At 40.4% G+C, this 19,922-nt stretch overlaps 1 protein-coding gene across 1 annotated transcript; it reads right to left on the bottom strand.

Moving 5' to 3' along the window:
• Positions 1-2,840: 2,840 nt before the first annotated feature.
• Positions 2,841-19,621, bottom strand: LOC122647790. Its single transcript, XM_043841103.1, has 5 exons — positions 19,484-19,621; positions 19,273-19,368; positions 19,100-19,195; positions 3,444-3,579; positions 2,841-3,106 (listed from the first exon to the last, which is right to left on the bottom strand). The coding sequence occupies exons 1-5, from the start codon at positions 19,508-19,510 to the stop codon at positions 2,841-2,843; spliced, it is 621 nt and encodes a 206-aa protein (XP_043697038.1). The 5' UTR covers positions 19,511-19,621.
• Positions 19,622-19,922: the final 301 nt, after the last annotated feature.

The raw sequence follows: 19,922 nt of genomic DNA on the forward strand, positions 1-19,922 counted from the left end.
AGTAAGAAATTCAAGAAAATTCCTAAAATTATAGACTATACAATGGAGAAAGGACTTGAAGCTTGACGCATGGTTAATCTAAGGGAAGGGACGGGAAGGGAAGGGAAGGGAAAACCTTCCCATTAAAGGGCTAGTTTGACTAAAGGTCTTTATATGACTTTAAAAAAAAATTTTGGGCCTCGGCTTTTTTGACTGGATAATTTTTAGCTAGCATTTTCATAAAAATTAAATTTAAAAATGAATAGCTTTTCGAGACGTGTCCACAGAAATCTATGGATGGCCACCTATTTTAATACATGGAATTTAGGTGGATTTGAAATTTTATGGAGAAGTTTACAAAAAAAAAATAAAATTATGGACACACATATCTGAAGGTCCCTTATTTACATGTCAAGTTAAAACTTATATATAAGCAATCAAGTAACAAAATAAAGCATTAAAAATTCAAGACTACTGAAAGTAGGGGTGCAAGTTTGGCCCGAACCCGCCCTGAGTCAGAACAAGGCCTAGGCTGAGATACCTCGTCTTGAGGGTCAGGGCTGGAAATTTCTAGCCCTGAGTCAGGGTTGGGTTGGGCTAGGGTTGAAGCCTCAGGATGAGCCGGGCCCGGCCTAGCCCGACTCTGTTTTAAATTATACTATAAAATATATATTGATATATGATATATATTATAAACTTTAAATGTTATACGTATTTTATTATATAATATATTATATATGAAGATAGTAAGTGATACAATATTTTATTATATCTATTATTTTATGTAAAACTGATAATTTTCTCCTTGACCCAGCCCAACTTAGTCCAGTCCATGCATCTCTCCCTTCCCCCACTCCATGATCAGGACCAATCAGGGTTAGGCCGGCCCGACCCTGAGGGAGGGTCAGGGTTGGATTTTTCAGGCATTGAATTAGGATTGGGTCGAGCCTGGGCCCAACTATGGACTCAGGATTGGACTAGGGTTTTAAAAAGCCCAACCCGACCCGACCCTATTGCAACCCTAATTGAGAGGGTGTGGGTGCCAATTCAAAGGACAATATACAAATAAATTTGGTCAAAAATTTCACACATGACAATTCAACCCATTCCCTTACATGATTGACCGTGGAATTGCAATTAGGTATGCAATCCATTGATTTCATAATGGAATGCACCACAAAACTACTTTTATAAAATTAAAAAATAAAACAAATTTAGGGGCATATTTCCTACCTTGCTTGTTATAGGAACCATTTCCACACGCCCATTATAATTGCCAATAAATACCACATAGCAATGTAAAAAATTTAAACCAGACTGATTGAACTGATCAAAATCGACTAATTAAAATCTTTATCGGCTCTATATTAATTTTTTATTTTATAAATTGTTAAAGACTGAAACCAACTAGACCGACCGATAAGACCAACCGTTTGGACTGTAACAAAAAACCTGATAAACCCAATAAAAGCCAATAGGTTTTACATTTTTTTGTTTATTTCCGGAATCAAATCCATATCCTAATGATCGAGTCACATATACAATTGATCGCCTTACAACGTGCCCTGTCCTTGACTCTATGGGTGCCTATAAGCTCTTCAGTTTCAGTGATTCAATTGTTTCTTTAATGTCCGGTTGGTTGAATTCCTAGGAAACATTGGCATAAACGATTGAGGGAGAAATACCGCCTAGCAAGGATGGATTGATACGAATTTCACCCTTTCCTCTCGCCATCATCAATAGTGGGCCCCTCTTAAACTATGTGAAAGTTGCGTTAGCAAGGGGAGCTCGATGAGTTGATACGTGTGTCAAGTAGCTGGTCATCATCCCTTCCGGGTAGTGGCACAACCATTAATTACAGAATCTCACTCGATCATTCACCCAGAGAAAGTCTTCCACTGACAAACGATCCCTACCAGTTGCATTGGTTAGTAGATCCCCTTGCTTAACGGATTGCAAGCAACATCGCTTGGGATCAGAGAATAAGAATGAAAAACCGAGAACAGATCAATAAAAAAAAACAATAATGGACCAAAACCGACCAGACAAAATGCCATCAGTTTTAATTTGGTTTTTGTAGAACGAACATCTTATTGATCCGGTTCTAGTATGGCTCAATATGTCAACCCCAAAAAAATGGACCAAAACCATCCCAACCATATGACACCCCTATAATTAAGTCTCCAGTAAATAAATTTTCCACATCATTATCAAGTTGTATAAAATCTAATTTCCCCTCGTAAGATTTTAGTGCTCCAATATTGTTTAAGAAAGAAATTTTTTTTAAAAACAGTAGAGAAGTCCAAAATGGTAGGTTACTTAATTGAGATGGACCTCCTAATATGATATGTAACCTGTCAAAGAGAAGAATCTCTCTCTCTCTCTCTCCTTATCTCAGCAACCTCACCTTGACATGGTCAGCTGACTAAGAACCACCAATACCAAGACAACTCCAACTTCTTGGCAGAAGGGAACCACCCTTTCATGAGAAGAAAAGTACTGAAATATAGGTTAACTATTAAGGCCTAGGTTTTTGGTAGTAGAGGCTTTATGCTCTAATTTTATTAAATTCCATATTGAAAACACCACTAAAATTGGGCATGTACTGAAAAGCCTCATTGGCCAAAAATGGCATTGCATAGAATGAAACATTCCAGGGGCGTATTTTATACATATATTTACTCCATAATCTTCTATTACTCATTTTCCTTCTTTTATAAGAAATATAATTTTAACAAAAGATGAGGCCCTTCCACACTAAACAAGGCCAAGCAAAAAAGACTACAAAATCTTCTATCCCCCTCTCAAACACAGAAGTACCAACCACCCAGAATCCTTCACAAGTTGAGGCAATTAGAGCTTTAGAATATGTACCTATCTTCAGGTTTCACATCCCACCGTGTCTTGCGTCTTCTCCCATCATTTGAGGGAGTTTCACACTTAATTGGCAGTCGTCTTAGGGAGTCATTGGTTCTGAGGATGAGAATTTCCTCCTCATCATCACTGCTGATCCACCCATAACATGGTTTCCTCTTGGGACTCGGAAGATCGCCAGCAGGTGGCAGTGATTTGATCTTTTCAAAATTTGTCCTTCCTGAAGCCTCTCCTTCAGCCAGTGCTGGAAGATCTGTAGCAAAGAACATAGAACATCATGAGAGACAAAAGATCTAATATGATACAATGTTGATCACAAGCATTGCCTGGCAGCATGCTGGTAAAGTATACAGCAAACAAGAGGGTGCGTTAAACACCAAATGTCAACCTATATAATGTTTATAATGGTTTCGTGTACCTTGTCCTTAAATATGGCAGAAAAAATTACATGAATAACCCGGACATAACTCCATCTGTGAATATTTTTATCTCAAAAGGTGATCTTTGGAGAGATAATTGGTAAACCGATTTTGTGATTCGTATAATGTCAGTTGACATGACTCAGAATTTTAGAGGATTGGGACAATCACCTCTCTCTGTTTCTGCAGCAGTATGTGGATCACCTGTCTCGATTTCTTCTCTAGTTTGGGGATCGCTTGTCTCCATTTCTAATGCAGTTTGTATACTGGTGGTTGGTATAGCATCAGCTTCCTGTGCTTCATCCTTCTGAGGGCATGAAATAGTAACAATGTCAAGTGAATGCAATTGTCAGCAAAGCTCCAACACGAAATCCCTTGATGCCATTCCAAGTGAAGCTTCCATCATTTGGTAGTCAAACCATGCAAATATGCTTAAAAGGGATAGATAAGAATAAACAATAATTACATAGCCCTGAATCATATGCATAAGCATAATATGACCATTAAATGTTCTGATAATTCACAGGTTGTAAAAGCAAAAACATTTACAATAAATTGAACTGGCAGAGTCTCCTCCAACTATCCTATCCATCACTCACCTATTGCTAATCAATTTTTCGATAAAAATGTATGCTTGTAAACACCACATTTATGGAGTTCACTACTAAAAATACATGTCTTCAAGAACAAAAATATGCACACCCACACCCCATCCCCACCCCCATTCCCTCTCACATGCACAGGTACATGCATGCCACACGCCTACGCCTACACTTACACTCATGCCCACAAACACACGTGTGCACTCATGTGCAGAGAAAATAGCAACCTATTACATTAATTCATTCACCGGGAAAAACGACGCAACCAACCTATGATTGACAGCATAGGCCATGTTTAGCAGTGCTATTGCAAATGATACTTGGTGAGGCAATTGTTGCCCCCCCCCCCCCCTTCCCATGTTCCCTCACTCTGCCCGAGCATCTATAGTGAGGGATTAGCAAGCTACTAATGTCCTAACAGAATGGCTTTAACAGAAGACCATAAATTAAGAATCGCAGGGTTAGAAATGCAAACAGAAACAAAGAAATCTCAGAAGCTATAAACAGCTCAGATTAGGTTCAAGTTTCAGTTGAAGGACATGCTGTGTGTACAGATCAGGTCTGCAGAATTTTACAAATTCCGATGGCTGGATTGTGAGATCCAGAACAATCCCACTACCACAAGGAATTGCAATAAAACTGAATCAGAAATAGAAATCTGAAAACTAATAACAAGACGGATCCAAATTATGGAGCTTCAAAACAGAATTTCAAAGGAATCTAAACCAGATATTGAAGCAAATAGAACCAGTAACAGAACTTAAGATAGCAACAAATCTGAAATTGAGAACCCAAAAAGAACAGTATAGCCACAAGTAGTTATGAGTTGATCTAACCTGAACCTCAGCTAGATAGAATGATAGATAGAAAGAAAGAAGACATAATCCACAAGGTAAACACTCTTGAATCCACAGCTGCCTTAATGGGGTGGCCTGTAGGCCTGTAACTGAAATTTAATATTCCAGAAAATAGGATTGACTTGGGAGGGAAAAAGTTATCTATTCTGAAAAGAAAAATAGAAGAAAACTGAAAACCTGATAAGATCTCTTAACATGGACCAGCGAATGGGAGAGCCCCAATTTGACCTAAAGACTTCACAACCAGTAAAGAATAGATAACCAACTCAACGTGGAATAAAATATTACTAATCCAGCCTGATTAAAGTTAACTTTACAATATTAAAAAACAAAAAAACTAAAAAAAACTAAAAAGAGGCAGAAGTAAAAGAACCCACCACTTGGACTGCTAACAAGATAAGAGTCCTGATCTGATCAGGAATCAGAACCTGAACAAAAAATTGTAGTTGCAGGCTATCATGACAGTTAAATCTGGCTGTCAGATTGGCTGTCATGTCTATCATGTCAAAGTTAAATCTAATTTCTTCTTCCTCTGCCATTTCTATCATGTCTGTCATGTCACAGTTAGATCTAATTCCTTCTTCTTCCACTGGTACTGCTTCTAAAACATTGATTTTGCATCAATTCTTCCCGGTTTGAAATCATTCGACCCCGACAAATGGGTAAAGGACATGTACTGCTCATACAAGGTTGATGCCCTTTAAGTCAACAGCATGGATCCATGTACACTTGAACCTCGGACAGTTCTTTCATTTGACAAGAAATGGCAACATCTATCTAGGTGTGTAACAATGCCTTGTCGTACACGACATCCTTGATCTCATCCTCAACAGATGGCAACATCAAGGTATGTCCTATATCACCTTCTTCTGAGTGATGTACCAATAGAGAATAAGGTCAGCAACGTTGGAGACACTGCTTATGGGTTATGGCCATGTTAAGAGTAATTTTAAAACATAAGCATTAGGTCCAACCTTCTTAAGGATCTTATAAGGACGCATCTTCAATGGGTGGAGCTTTGTATTAGCAACTCAACTCAAGTACTCAACTACTCAGCCTTATCCCAACTAAATGGGCTCGGCTACATGGATCCTTCCCCTCCAATCAGCTCTATTCAAAGCTATACATGTCTTTCCTCACCACTTCTCCTAGAGTCGTTTTAGGTCTACCTTTAGCTCTTTTAGCTCCTTCAATCTGAATCAAATCACTCCTCTATACTGGAGCATCTCAAGGCCACCGTTGCACATGTCCATGCCACATCAAACGACATTCTCGCAACTTATCATGTATCAGAGCTACACTTAAATCAGCTCTAATATGATCATTCCTTATTTTATCATTTCTAGTTTTACCAGTCATCCATCTCAACATCCTCATCTCAGGTGCACTAAGTTTATCTATATGATGTTTCTTTACTGTCCAACATTCAGCTCCTTACATCATTGTCGGCTGTATGATTGTCTTATAAAATTTTTCTGTAAGTTTTTGTTAGGAGTAAGGGGGAGGAGTCGTGAATAGGGAGCTAGCGTCAGCTCCTATTCACAATTCCTCTAATGAGAGTTATTTTTGTCTCTGGTTTGTTTTACTTTACCCTATTTAATATATTGTTTTTGGGTGCAGTAAAACTAACGACTGCAGCCCCAATTGTGCAGCTTCTTTCCTTCCTCCTCTCTTCTTCTTTCTTCTTCTTCTTCACTTATATTCACATGGTATCAGGGCTAGGACTGTAGGGGTCGATCATTCATCCTTAATCCTTTCTCTGTTCCTGCGTTTTGATTTGAATAAGCTTGCGGTTTTGAAGACTTAATGTTTTGGGACTTCTTGTGATCTTATCTTAAAGGGGATGTAGCACCCTTTGCTGCAGTTTTATGGTTTTATTTGAGACTAGTTCATGACTATACACAAGAACTAGGTCTCGGTTTTTGGTATGTGCCAAGGTTGAGATCGATTCAGGTGTTGTTTGTTTTTTGGATTTGGATTGAGTTATTGGTGGTGATTGTTTGTTGCTGGCTGGTGTTTGTTGGTTGTGATTGATTGAAGGTCATATCACCTTGCTGTCCTACAGTTTCAGAACTGTTTGTAATTTCAAAAGTGTTTGCAAGTTAAGAAGTATTTGCTGTCCATCAGTTTCACTCTGTCCGTGACTTCTCTGTGAAGATTCAATTTGTTTAGTTAAGCATGGGTGATGCAAAGACTACTGTGACTGAACTGTCCTCCTCTTCTCATCGCATTACCGAAAGGAAACTTGAAGGGATTTCTAATTTTCAGCAATGGAAAAAGGTGGTTCGATTGGCCTTGATGGGGAGTGATCAACAGGATCATCTCACAAAGCCAAAGCCTGAAGGAGACACGACATGGGATACGGTGGATGCAAAAATATTGAGTCAGATGTTGAACTCAACGGATAATCAGATTGCAGACCTGGTTACTCACATTGACACAGTAAAGGATATATAAGAATATTTGAATGTCCTCTATTCTGGGAAAGACAACTTGCCTCGGATTTATGGCCTGTCCCAAGCTTTTTATAAAGTGGATCAGAAGACTATGACTGTAACTCAATATTTTGCGGAATTCAAGCGACTATATGAGGAGCTGAATTCCATTCTTCCTATCACGTTTGATGTGAAAGAGATGCAGCAACAGCGAGAACAGCTGGCTGTTATGGTATTTTTGGGTGGACTTCGAAAAGAATTTGAGCTAGTATGGTCTCAAATCCTCGGTGGGGACAGAGTCACCACACTTCTAGAAGCTTTTTCTCGACTTTTACGGGTTTCTTGTGAGAATAGCCAAGATTCCACCCATGGTGATGAGAGTTCAGCACTTGCAGCCTTTCCCAACCGTGGGTCCAGTGGTGGGACAGGTACGGGCAGCAGTGGTGGTAGCCGTGGTCGTGGGTTAGGAAATAGTAAAGCACCCACATCCGGTACTTCAGAGACTTTAGGACAGGTGCGCACTAGTCATCATTGTGGCAAAGCTGGTCACATTCAGCGCTTTTGTTGGAAGCTTCATGGTAAACCATCTCAGTTTGCAAATTCAGCCAGCAGTGATCCGGTGGTTACCCCTCCTTCCAAGCCTGAGGGTAAAACAGTGACTATGTCTGATGAAGATTATAAGCGATTCACTCAATTTCAGAATTCTCAATCATCTCAGTTCCCCACTGCTACCCTAGTTCAGCCAGGTAATGCTATTGCACGCCTATCATCTACTTCTCGTCCCTGGATCATTGATTCAGGTGCTTCGGACCATATGACTGGAGCATCAGGTATTTTTTCTTCATTTCGTGAATCTTCTTCCAATGTTGTGTTAGCCGATGGATCTCTTGCTAAAGTTTTAGGGTAGGGGCACTGTGCAAGTTACCCCCTCTTTGTCGTTGTCCTCCGATTCTTACTTGCCCAAATTTCCTTTTAATTTATTATCTGTTCGAAAATTTACCAAAGCTAACAATTGTTCTATTACCTTTTTTCCTGATTATTGTGAGTTTCAGGATCTCCAGTCGAGGAAGACGATTGGTAGAGGTCACGTATCTGGGGAACTGTATCTTCTTGACGACGCATCCACTGTGGCGTGTTCGAGTGTGGCACTTCCTCATCAGATTCATTGTCGTTTGGGTCATCCTTCATTGCAGAGTTTGAAGATTTTAGATAGTCGGTTTCAGTCCTTGTCTAGTTTACAGTGAGTCTTGTCAGTTTGGGAAACTTCACCGTGTAAGTTATCCCCTTCGAGTCAATAACAGGGCTGTCCAACCCTTTTCTTTAGTTCATTCTGATGTGTGGGATATGTGTCCTGTTACTTCTGTGCTGGGTTTTCGTTACTTTGTCACTTTTGTAGATGACTTTTCCAGAGTTACCTGGATTTATTTAATGAAAGATCGTTCTGAATTGTTTTCCATTTTTTGTACTTTTGTGCTTGAAATTCAGAATCAATTTAATACTTCTTTGAAAGTTCTTCGAAGTGACAATGCCAAAGAATATTTTTCTGCTCCCTTTAATGAGTTTATGGTTCAGCATGGGATCATTCATCAGTCCTCCTGTGCGGATACACCTCAACAAAATGGTGTAGCCGAGAGGAAGAACAGACATTTGATGGAAGTCACTCGATCTCTTTTATTTGAGATGAAAGTGGCTAACATTTTTTGGGCTGATGCTGCTTTGACTGCGTGTTATCTTATTAACCACATGCCTTCTTCTGTTTTGGGTGGTGGTATTCCATATTCTTTGTTGTTCTCTTCCCATCCATTGTTTATCTTACCACCACGTGTTTTAGGGTGTGTTTGTTTTATTCGGGATCATCGTCCTAGTCTCTCTAAGTTGGATCCTAGAGCTCTAAATGTCTTTTCGTGGGGTATTCTAAAACCCAAAAGGGTTACCGTTGTTATTCTTTTGATTTAAGAAAGTACTTTGTTACCGCTGATGTCTCCTTCTTTGAATCTACTCCATTTGTTGCATCCTCGCTGCCTGCTTCAGAGTTGGACGATGATCTCCCTCTTTATGTTGTCGATACTTCTTCTCCTGTGCAGGATCCTTTGCCTCATGTGCCACCCTCCAACACAACCACTGGCTGTTTTTCGTCGTCGCCCACCCAATGAGCCGACACATCGCATTACACCTATGGAGAGATACAGTACCCAGGCAGCACCATCTCCCATGTCCTCCTCGCCTTCAAATCCCCCTTCAAGTAATTCCTCCTCTGCTACTGTACCTCCTATTTCTGAACTTGATGTTTCTATTGCTACCCGTAAGGGGGTTCGGAGTTGTACCCAACACCCTATTAATCGTTTTGTGTCCTATGCTCGTTTGTCCTCTTCTTTTGTTGCTTGTTTGTCTACTATTGACAGTTATCCTATTCCTAAGTCGGTGGTAGAAGCCTTGGCTCACCCTGGGTGGAGGGCTGCCATGACTAAGGAGTTATCTGCTCTGAAGGACAATCAGACATGGGATCTTGTTTCTTTACCCTCTGGTAAGTCTGCTATTGGTTGTCGCTGGATATTTGTGATGAAGGTTAATCCTGATGGGTCTGTGGCTCGGTTGAAGGTCCGTCTTGTTGCTAAAGGCTATGCCCAGGTCTATGGTATGGACTATCTGGATACTTTCTCTCCGGTTGCGAAACTTACTTCTGTCCGCATTTTGATTTCATTGGCTGCTATACATCATTGGCCGTTGTTTCAGCTAGACGTCAAGAATGCATTCTTGCATGGGGACCTCCTTGAGGAGGTGTATATGGAGCAACCTCCTGGTTTTGTTGCTTAGGGGCAGTCTAGTAAGGTGAGTAAGTTGAGGAAATCTTTGTATGGGCTGAAACAGTCACCGCAAGGGTGGTTTGGCCGTTTTACAGATGTTGTGCTGGAATTTGGTTTGACTCGGTATGAGAGTGATCACTCAGTGTTTTTCAGGCAGTCAGATGAAGGGAAGATATTTTTGGTAGTTTATGTAGATGATATTGTTATCACAGGGGATGACTCTTCAGGTATTGAGAACTTGAAGACATATTTGGGACAGCAATTCCAGACTAAGGACCTGGGACGACTGAAGTATTTCTTGGGTATTGAGGTAGCTCAATCAAAGAAAGGGATTTTGCCCTCACAGCGAAAGTATGTGCTTGATTTACTTTCAGAGACAGGATTACTGGGATCTAGGCCTTTGGATACTCCTATGGATCCAAATGTGAAACTTATGGCAGAGGATGGGGATGTTCTGGATGATCCAGAGAAGTATCGAAGGCTTGTAGGGAAACTCAACTATTTGACTGTAACTAGACCTGACATCTCTTTGCCTGTCAGTGTGCTGAGTCAATTTATGTCCGCCCCTCGGACAGCTCATTGGGAGACAATTATAAGGGTGCTGTGATATATTAAGAAAGATCCAGGGCGTGGTCTCTTATACTCTAATCATGGTCATAGAAGGATTGATGGATTTACTGATGCGGATTGGGCAAGATCTCCTATTGATCGAAAGTCTACTTCGGGCTATTGTGTCTTTGTTGAAGGGAACCTAGTTTCATGGAAGAGCAAGAAACAGACTATAGTAGCTCGATCTAGTGCAGAGTCGGAGTATCGGACTATGGCTCATGGCACTTGTGAACTAATGTGGATTAAATAGTTAATGACTGAACTTGGATTTGGTGATGATTCTCCTATGCTGTTGTGGTGTGACAGTCAGGCGGCTATTCATATTTCTAAGAATCCTGTGTTTCATGAGAGAACGAAACACATTGAGGTTGATTGTCATTTTGTTCATGAGAAGCTGCAGCAAGGGATTATTTCTCCTTGTCATATTCGCAATGGGGAGCAGCTTGCTGATTAATTCACCAAGCCTTTGGGAAGTATGAGAGTAAATTATATTTGTACCAAGTTGAGCATGATTAACATCTATGCTCCAGTTTGAGGGGGAGTGTTAGGAGTAAGGGGGAGGAGTTGTGAATAGGGAGCTAGCGTCAGCTCCTATTCACGATTCCTCTAATGAGGGGTATTTTTGTCTCTGGTTTGTTTTACTTTACCCTATTTAATATATTGTTTTTGGGTGCAGTAAAACTAACGACTGCAGCCCCAATTGTGCAGCTTCTTTCCTTCCGTCTCCTCTCTTCTTCTTTCTTCTTCTTCTTCACTTATATTCACAGTTCTAAAGGAAAACGTTAATCTTATCACACTCCGGACACGCCTCTCCACTTCATCCATCCCATTTTAATTCTGTGCAACATGATCCTCTATTTCACCTTCTTTATTTATGCTTGAGCCTAGATACGTAAAATAATCTCTGCGATACCTCCTCATCAATTTTCACCACCTCATTATCCGTCCTACTGACTACTATCACTACAGCTACACACCATATCACCTAGTTTGAACTCCACAAAACAACGATCATGATCAGCAATAGCCTTGTAGGCATCATTGCTAAGAGCTACTTGTCATCGTACATCAACGTACACCTCTGTAATATGCCAGAGGAACTCATTTGCCTCAATGTTGATGCATGCATGTGGTGGAAGTGAAACAAGATCAATAGGTTTCTTAAGCTGAATCCCATGAATAATTTTAAAAGGAGTATGTGTTGTTCTATTCAATGAACTGTTGTAGGAGAACCCATAAAGTAGCTCTAGATAGGAGAAAAATCCCACTAGAGGCCAAGTAATAGGATCTAAAAAAGGGCTGTTGGTTTGATTGGGCAGTTTGGGGCTGTTTAGGGCAAATTTAGGGTTTAGGCTAGGGTTAGGGATGAATGTGATATATGGTAACGATCAGCAGGTCTAGGGGATTATTTTGATATAAAAATATTGGGATTTGGATAAGTTTAAAATTCCTGCAGAATTAGGGTTAGGGTTTCGGGTTTTAGAAATTAGGAAAACTACCAAAACTAAGGTTTCAAGTGGGCTGTGAGGGCTGGGCTTGGGATCGAGTTTACTAAACAGGGAGGGGAAGGTTCGATCCAAATGTGGGCTGGTTCTAGTGGTGAAATCAGGCTGTGGGGATTTTAGACTATTTTAGGGTTTTAGGGTGTTAATGGTGGTAGGGGAAACTAGGGTTTATGGGGAAAATCAAATAAAAATAAAAGGGGGAATCGATTGGGAGGGAGGATGAATGGAAAACAGAATTTAATCATTCAAACTTACAGCAGGAATCCACTGGCAGCAGCTTGAAATTTGAAGAAACCTCCCGATCTTCTCGATGCAAGGAGTCGTAGGAGTCCACCCACCCTATCTACCTTGAGATCCACAAGGATATACACTCACAAAGGAGCAAGAGCAGCAGCAGCAGCAATCGGCAGCAGCAAACAGTCTTTTTTTTAATTCAAAATTCAATGTAGGGGAGCCTCCACGATTTATTATATTTATAATATGGCTAATGCCAATTCCTACTACAAATTAAAGTCTTCTCCTTCACAAAATCGTGGAAGGGAGAGGTTTAAATCTAACTTAAACTAATTAAAACAGTAAATTGACTAAGATACTCCTACTAACTTAAATTAAGAACTAATTAACTAATTAACTTAAATTGGACCACTTGAACCAATTGGATATAACCAATTTTAAACCGGTTCAATCTAAAAACAGAAAAATAAAGCTAAGTATGGAGAACACTAGCAAATAAACTTACTCTATGGCTCCCTAATCAAACCCTAGGTTCAGGACTTCTTCTTCTTCTTCTTCCTACTAGGAGCTGCATCAACTCTCCCCGTCTTGAAAGCATTCATCTCCGATGAATGGCTGGAGATCACAGAATGGTCTTCCAAATCAGGATCAAGTTTCTTAAGTTCATCTTCAGCCGATGGTTCAAGCTTGTATGCGGACAGCAGCTCTTTGACGGATGAAGAATGCTAGAACTCTGGCTGGGCAGCAGCCTCTTGAAGTACCACATGAACACCTCGCACATCATCATCATCAAAATAATTAGCCACATCATATTCATTATCAGGAGGGAGTGCATGAATATGATGTGCGCCCTGGTCTTCATCTTCACCTTGAACTTCTTCCTTTTCAGCCACGTTGATAGGCTTCTCCTTGTGTGGGCAGTCCCTAGCAATATGCCCCTTGTCTTGCCAGTAATAACAAGTGAAAGGGTCGTTTTGGCCCATAGGAGCTTTGACCTTATCATCCACACGTGGGGAAACAGTAGGGCGAGAGGTGTTGCCTATAGAGGAACCTTGTTTTGAGGTGCTAGTGTTGATGTAGGACGGCTTGGAAGTAGAACCCGGCTGTTTACTTGAAGCTAATAGCACCTCTGCTTTCAAGGCCTTCTCAAAGCAATCTCGAATGTCTGCAACGTCAACCACCCCAATTGCCCAGTTGATCTCACTTGACAAACCCAACCTGAACCGGGAAAGCATTTGGATGCCCTCCTCCCTAATGCCAGTGCGAGAAGAAAGAGCATCGAATTGCCTCATATACTCAGTTACAGTCATGGTTCCTTGGTGGAGGGAGTTGAATTGATCCTGTAGCTGAGACCTGAAGTGCCTTGGCAAGTATTGCTTACTCAGGTCGTATTTCATGTCTTCCCAAGTGTGGGGTGCAGTACCATTAAAGTCCATCTCTCTTTCAGTGGTTCTCCACCACTCACGTGCTGGTCCGACAAGTTTAGCACGGAGTAACTTCATTTTCCTCTCTTCAAGCAAATCAAACCAGTCGAAATAATCATCTATTGCAGCAAGCCAGTCATAAAATACCTGGGGGTCAGGGTGACCATCGAATTCTTTCAGCTCAAGCTTCACCTTTTGGTTTTCTGTATAGCGCCGATTAGTGCCCTGGTCTCCAGTGAAGTAGGAGCTCATATACTCCTCAAAAGTAGGCTGGCGACCTCTATTTCTATCCCGGTCTTCTCTATCTCTTGTCTCTGTAGCCTCACAGAAGGCTCACGAGCATCTCTAGGTCTGTCCCAACGATCTCTATAATGATCTCTACCATCCCTGTCATCTCGGTCAGCTCTAAATCTATCCCTATGACCTATGTGTCCATCTCTATAACCCCTGTAGTCATCTCTGGGGCTCCCATCTCTGTCAGGCAACCTCCGTACCACTGAATGGAGTTGGTACCTGTCTTCTTCTATGGGCAGGTTGCTGTCCCTATCAGGAGGGATTCTCTGTCCTTCCAAGTGTTGCAATCTAGTCATAATTGCATCAGTTGTAGCCTTTTAGTCAGTAGTAAATTTTCTGAACATCTCTAACATTGTTACGATAGGGTCGGGTAGGTGTGGCAGCACCGAATTGCCATGTTCATCCATGGCTCTGATAGCAAGTTAATGTAGCTCTAGATAGGAAAAAAATCCCACTAGAGGCCAAGTAATAGGATCTAAAAAAGGGCTGCTGGTTTGATTGGCAGTTTGGGGCTGTTTAGGGCAAATTTAGGGTTTAGGCTAGGGTTAGGGATGAATGTGATATTTGGTAATGATCAGCAGGTCTAGGAGATTATTTTGATATAAAAATATTGGGATTTGGATATAGTTTAAAATTCTTGCAGAATTAGGGTTAGGGTTTCGGGTTTTAGAAATTAGGAAAACTACCAAAACTAGGGTTTCAAGTGGGCTGTGAGGGCTGGGCTTGGGATCGAGTTTACTAAACAGGGAGGGGAAGGTTCGATCCAAATGTGGGCTGGTTCTATTGGTGAAATCAGGCTGTGGGGATTTTAGACTATTTTAGGGTTTTAGGGTGTTAATGGTGGTAGGGGAAACTAGGGTTTATGGGGAAAATCAAATAAAAATAAAAGGGGGAATCGATTGGGAGGGAGGATGAATGGAAAATAGAATTTAATCATTCAAACTTACGGCAGGAATCCACCGGTAGCAGCTTGAAATTTGAAGAAACCTCCCGACCTTCTCGATGCAAGGAGTCGCAGGAGTCCACCCACCCTATCCACCTTGAGATCCACAAGGATATACACTCACAAAGGAGCAGGAGCAGCAAATAGCCTTTTTTTTTTAATTCAAAAGTCAATGTGGGGGAGCCTCCATGATTTATTATATTTATAATATGGCTAATGCCAATTCCTACTACAAATTAAAGTCTTCTCCTTCACAAAATCGTGGAAGGAAGAGGTTTAAATCTAACTTAACTAATTAAAACAGTAAATTGACTAAGATACCCCTACTAACTTAAGTTAAGAACTAATTAACTTAAATTGGACCACTTGAACCAATTGGATATAACCAATTCTAAACCGGTTCAATCTAAAAACAGAAAAATAAAGCTAAGTATGGAGAATACTAGCAAATAAACCTAATCTACGGCTCCCTAATCAAGCCCTAGGTTCAGGATTTCTTCTTCTTCTTCTTCTTCTTCCTACTTGGAGCTGCATCAACCCAACAATGTCAAGTATAGATAGCCAAGTCTTCTCATAGTCACGAACTAGGCAGCAAAGTAAATTCCCCACACGCTTGTCAACTACCTCAGTATGCCCATCAGTTTGCAGATGGAATGTCGTAGAGAACTATTGTTTGGTGTTTGTCTTCATCTATGGGGTCCTGCAAAAGTAGCTCATGAACTTGACATCTCCATCATAAACAATGAAGTCCGGTAATCCATGTAAGCGCACGACTTTCTTAAAGAAGGTGTAAATATATGGCTAGCATCAAGAGTCTTACGACATGGATGTAGGGAGCCATCAACATAACAAGAATGGAGTAAAACTGCTCTGGAGTAGTGGGCAACCCAAGCACAAATTCCATGTGATGTGTTTCCACAGCTAATGTGGGATGGGTAAAGGAGAGTATAATCCCGTGTTTAGCTCAGAGTCTTTAGCAAACTGACATATTTGGCACCGCTTAATCATACGGTCAACATCCTTACTGTAGTCGCAACTAATAGTATTTGTCTACGACTCGGAAAAGGGGTCTTGTCTTTGCTAAAGTGTCCTCCCAATCCTCCACCATGTAATTCCCGTATGGGATGATTTCTCAAATACGAATTAAAAATGCATAAGCATGTAACCAAGAATTGGTACCCATCATAGAGTGAGTATTTAGGATTCCTCCCACATTCCTGCAACTCCCGGTAAACCTCGAAAAATCCTTATCAATAGGAGACTCCTCCTAGATGTTGGGTCTTAATGGCCACTGAGGAGGGGGGGGTGTAACAATTGACTAAAACTCTTTCCCTCAACTGGTTCTTTTTGCCAACTCACCAGTTAATGTCCCTGTCACTCAGTTACAGTCGCACGGTGCTGCCCAGAGCTATTATGTCTACTGCAATGTTGGAAACCTCTCACCGTTGCTCAGAGCTGGCTCACACAGGCACTTACTATTGTATGTTGCTGGATGCCTTCCAATAACACATACACAATCGTATGCACGTCCACACTGCAACCACCAAGTGGCCAGGTCTACCAGACTGTGCAAACCTCCTTTGCATAAATGGCACTTCAACACACAATACAAGCACATCCATAGTTGAAATGCCCTATTCAGTTCGCTTATGGGCCCACCCGATCAATTAAAAATACAAACACAAGGAAACAATGGTAATTTGGCAAATAATCTGAAGTCATCAAGAGTGAGTGATTGGGCTGTAATTAAATAGAATCTCAAAGGATTAATGGGTAGGGAGAAGAGGGAGGACACAAAAGGTTTTTGATTTATTCATTTAGGATAGATTTGGAATGAAGTTAAAATAAAGGGTAAGAGGTAGCAAAAGAGAAAGTGAAGGGTAATTTCGAGACAAAGAATAACTAAGGGTCAAAGGAGAGGGATTGTGGGTTGTCTATACTCTATCATCTTCAACCTATTGAAAGGGGTTGTAGGCAGTAGAACCAGAATAGGAGATTAAATACATCCTTGAAATCAGACTCAAACAGCCATGAAATTCTGAATAGGCCTACAGAACTGATCCAACAACAATCGATTCCAAAGATCAAGTGATGGTCGAGTTACAAGCTTCTGAAACAGAAAACCAGCAGCAGGTATTGGTTGCTTTAAATAACGAAGGTTACAAACTTATATTTAAAGATGAAATTAAAAGACTCCTAAGTAAACTTTAAAACTGAAATAAAAAATCTTAATCCTAGTACAAAACTGAAACTAAACTTCACTCTAAGTGGGACTTGTAAACTCCTAAATAGACTGTCCCTAATTGGCCTAATAAAACTAAAAATAGAAAATTACAAGATAATGCAGGCAGCCTTACCCCTGTTTTCACAAAGAGGCTGTTTCCAGACTCGAACTCGTGACCACTTGGTTACAATGGAGCAACCTTTACCATTGCACTAAGGCCCGCCCTCTAACTTTAAGCTGTTAACTATTTCTTAAATAATTATTCAATATTATGTGCCTTCATCCATTATTGCATAATTTACTTGTTTCATTTGCCCATTATGTCTCACAGCAGTCAAACAATGCGTATAGGCAAATATTACATAAGGATTCAACTTTTACTACCAATCAAGGGTGCTAATTCAAAGCATAAAATTGGGTGCTTTTTTTTTACAATTTGAAGATTTAAATATGTTTATTAAGCCTAAAACAAGCTTCTCTTAAAGTTTTAGAGCTAACTACGGTCATTTGCCCACCAAAAGAAAAAAAATGCACTGTCTCGCCAAGATCTTGGCGAGAACGTGATATCTCGACCTAGTTGAGACACGTCCTTGAGACGAGTTTTTTAACCTTGCTTGCAACTCAAACTCAAACTCTATCTAACTCCTACATAAGAAACTCAAGACAAATAAAAGACTTAAATAAATAACCTACTAAATAAACTAATTCCAACCCTTGTTGGATCAAAAACCATTGACCGGTTTTGTTTGGGTTTGGATCTCCAAAGCCTATCTTGCCGGTGGCCAACTAGCCAAGTGATACTACCATCAATTCTCCTCTGAAAAGTCAAGTTCGGAAAAAGACCAATGAGGCCGTCTGAAGCAACACACTGGAGGAGAAACGATCCCGCTACTTTCTTGAGTTTAATTCCAGGGAGATCCTTAGCATGAAGAAACTTCATGGTTTTGTAGTCGTGCTTGAAGGAGTAGGTATTCGCATGCCCATAATGTTGTGCCTTCTTATCAAATAACCACGGTCGACCAAGAAGAATATGACATACCTTCAAAGGCAGGACGTCACATTGTAATGCATCCACGAATCCATCAATAGAGTATGTGAGTAAACACTTCTCTGTAATCTTGAGATTAGTGATGTTCACCCATGCAACTTTGTAAGGAGTTAGATGTCGCTTTATCTACAATCCTAGTTTATTAACAGCGTCTTCAGAGACAACATTAGTGCAACTACCTCCATTGTTCACCAGACTATATAACTGGTTGTTGCACTTCACATGGGTTTGAAACAAAATTGATGGAGGGCAGGATAGGAGAAGGGAAAAAGTTGCACGGGAAGGGGAAAGGGATCACACATTCTCACAGAGTAAACCCAACAAACTTCTATTCAATTCACTCTATCCATTGTTGGGTTACATGCACGTATTTAAAGAGAAAAATAACAAGACTCCTATTCTAACTACAAAACTGAAATAACTTGCAACTCAAACTCAAACTCTAACTCCTACGTATGCAACTCAAAACAAATAGAAGACTTAAATAACCTACTAAATAAACTAATTCCAACCCTTACAACAACAACAAACTCAGCCCTATCCCAACTTAATGGGTTCGACTACATGGATCCAAACAAAACAAAGTAGGTAAAACTGAGGCCTGAACAAAAAAGGGGAATGAAGAGATGGGAAATGAGATGAGAAATGAAAAATGACGAATGACAAATGACAAATGAAAGATGGAAAATAAAAAGAAAAATGAAAGTAAAGAGGAAAGAGACAAAAACCATTGGACTGGTTCTGTCTAGGTTTGGGTCTCCAAAGCCTATCATGCCGGTCCAACCAGCCAAGTGATAGTGCATCATTGACACCATAGAAACATAAGAAAACATTAATCAAGAGATTACCTCGGGTAAACAATTCTCCTGATTTTCCAAGATGTTCTCAATAACTACTTTGTAGGAATCCTCTTCAATGAAAACCCACCCTGAATCTCCATAAACCTGGAAAGAAATCCATATTACTTACTAAAGTACTAAAAAGGTTCAATCCAATGCATTAAAAGAGAAAAATAGCACACCTTTAAGAGGGACTTCACTGTTTTACGGATTAAAACTGGGGAGAAACCAAATTGACATAGAGAATCCACAGCTGCATCCATTCGTTTCAGACCTACCTGCAACATTTCCCCAGTGCCAGAGAAAATTGTGAAGAGAGGAAGAGGTTACATGAAAAGATAAGTAATTCAAAAAACTAGAGAAAAAAAAGTGGAAATACAGATTGAGCTTGACCTTTCTAGGTCTACCTCGAGGAGCCATGGCCAGTTGTCACTGCCAGCAAAGAACAAGCTTTCAGTGACTCAAAAGTTAGAGAAGCCAATGTGCATGATTCATCATTTACGTAACCACAAATAAAAGCAAGGAAAATATAAAGGAGTTCGTATTATAGGCAGGAATATAAACCTTAGGGGGTGGCTTATGCAGTGTTACAGTACCAATTCAACCTGAACACGAGGTGCATGTTTAGTCAATCAACTGCAATTGCTTCGATAAAAATTAGAGCATTTGGACAGCACATTGAACTATTTTGCAAAAAGTAAGAACCATAGATTTGATTTGGCTCCCTATCCTTTCTATACCTTCTTCCTCTTCAATTGTCATTTACCAACTATGATGGAAATCATGAAATTCTATCTTCCGAAACAGAATGATCCGTGAGATGGTAATGAGG

The sequence above is a fragment of the Telopea speciosissima genome, unplaced genomic scaffold (genome assembly GCF_018873765.1).
Source record: "Telopea speciosissima isolate NSW1024214 ecotype Mountain lineage unplaced genomic scaffold, Tspe_v1 Tspe_v1.0161, whole genome shotgun sequence".
Classification (NCBI taxonomy): Eukaryota; Viridiplantae; Streptophyta; class Magnoliopsida; order Proteales; family Proteaceae; genus Telopea; species Telopea speciosissima.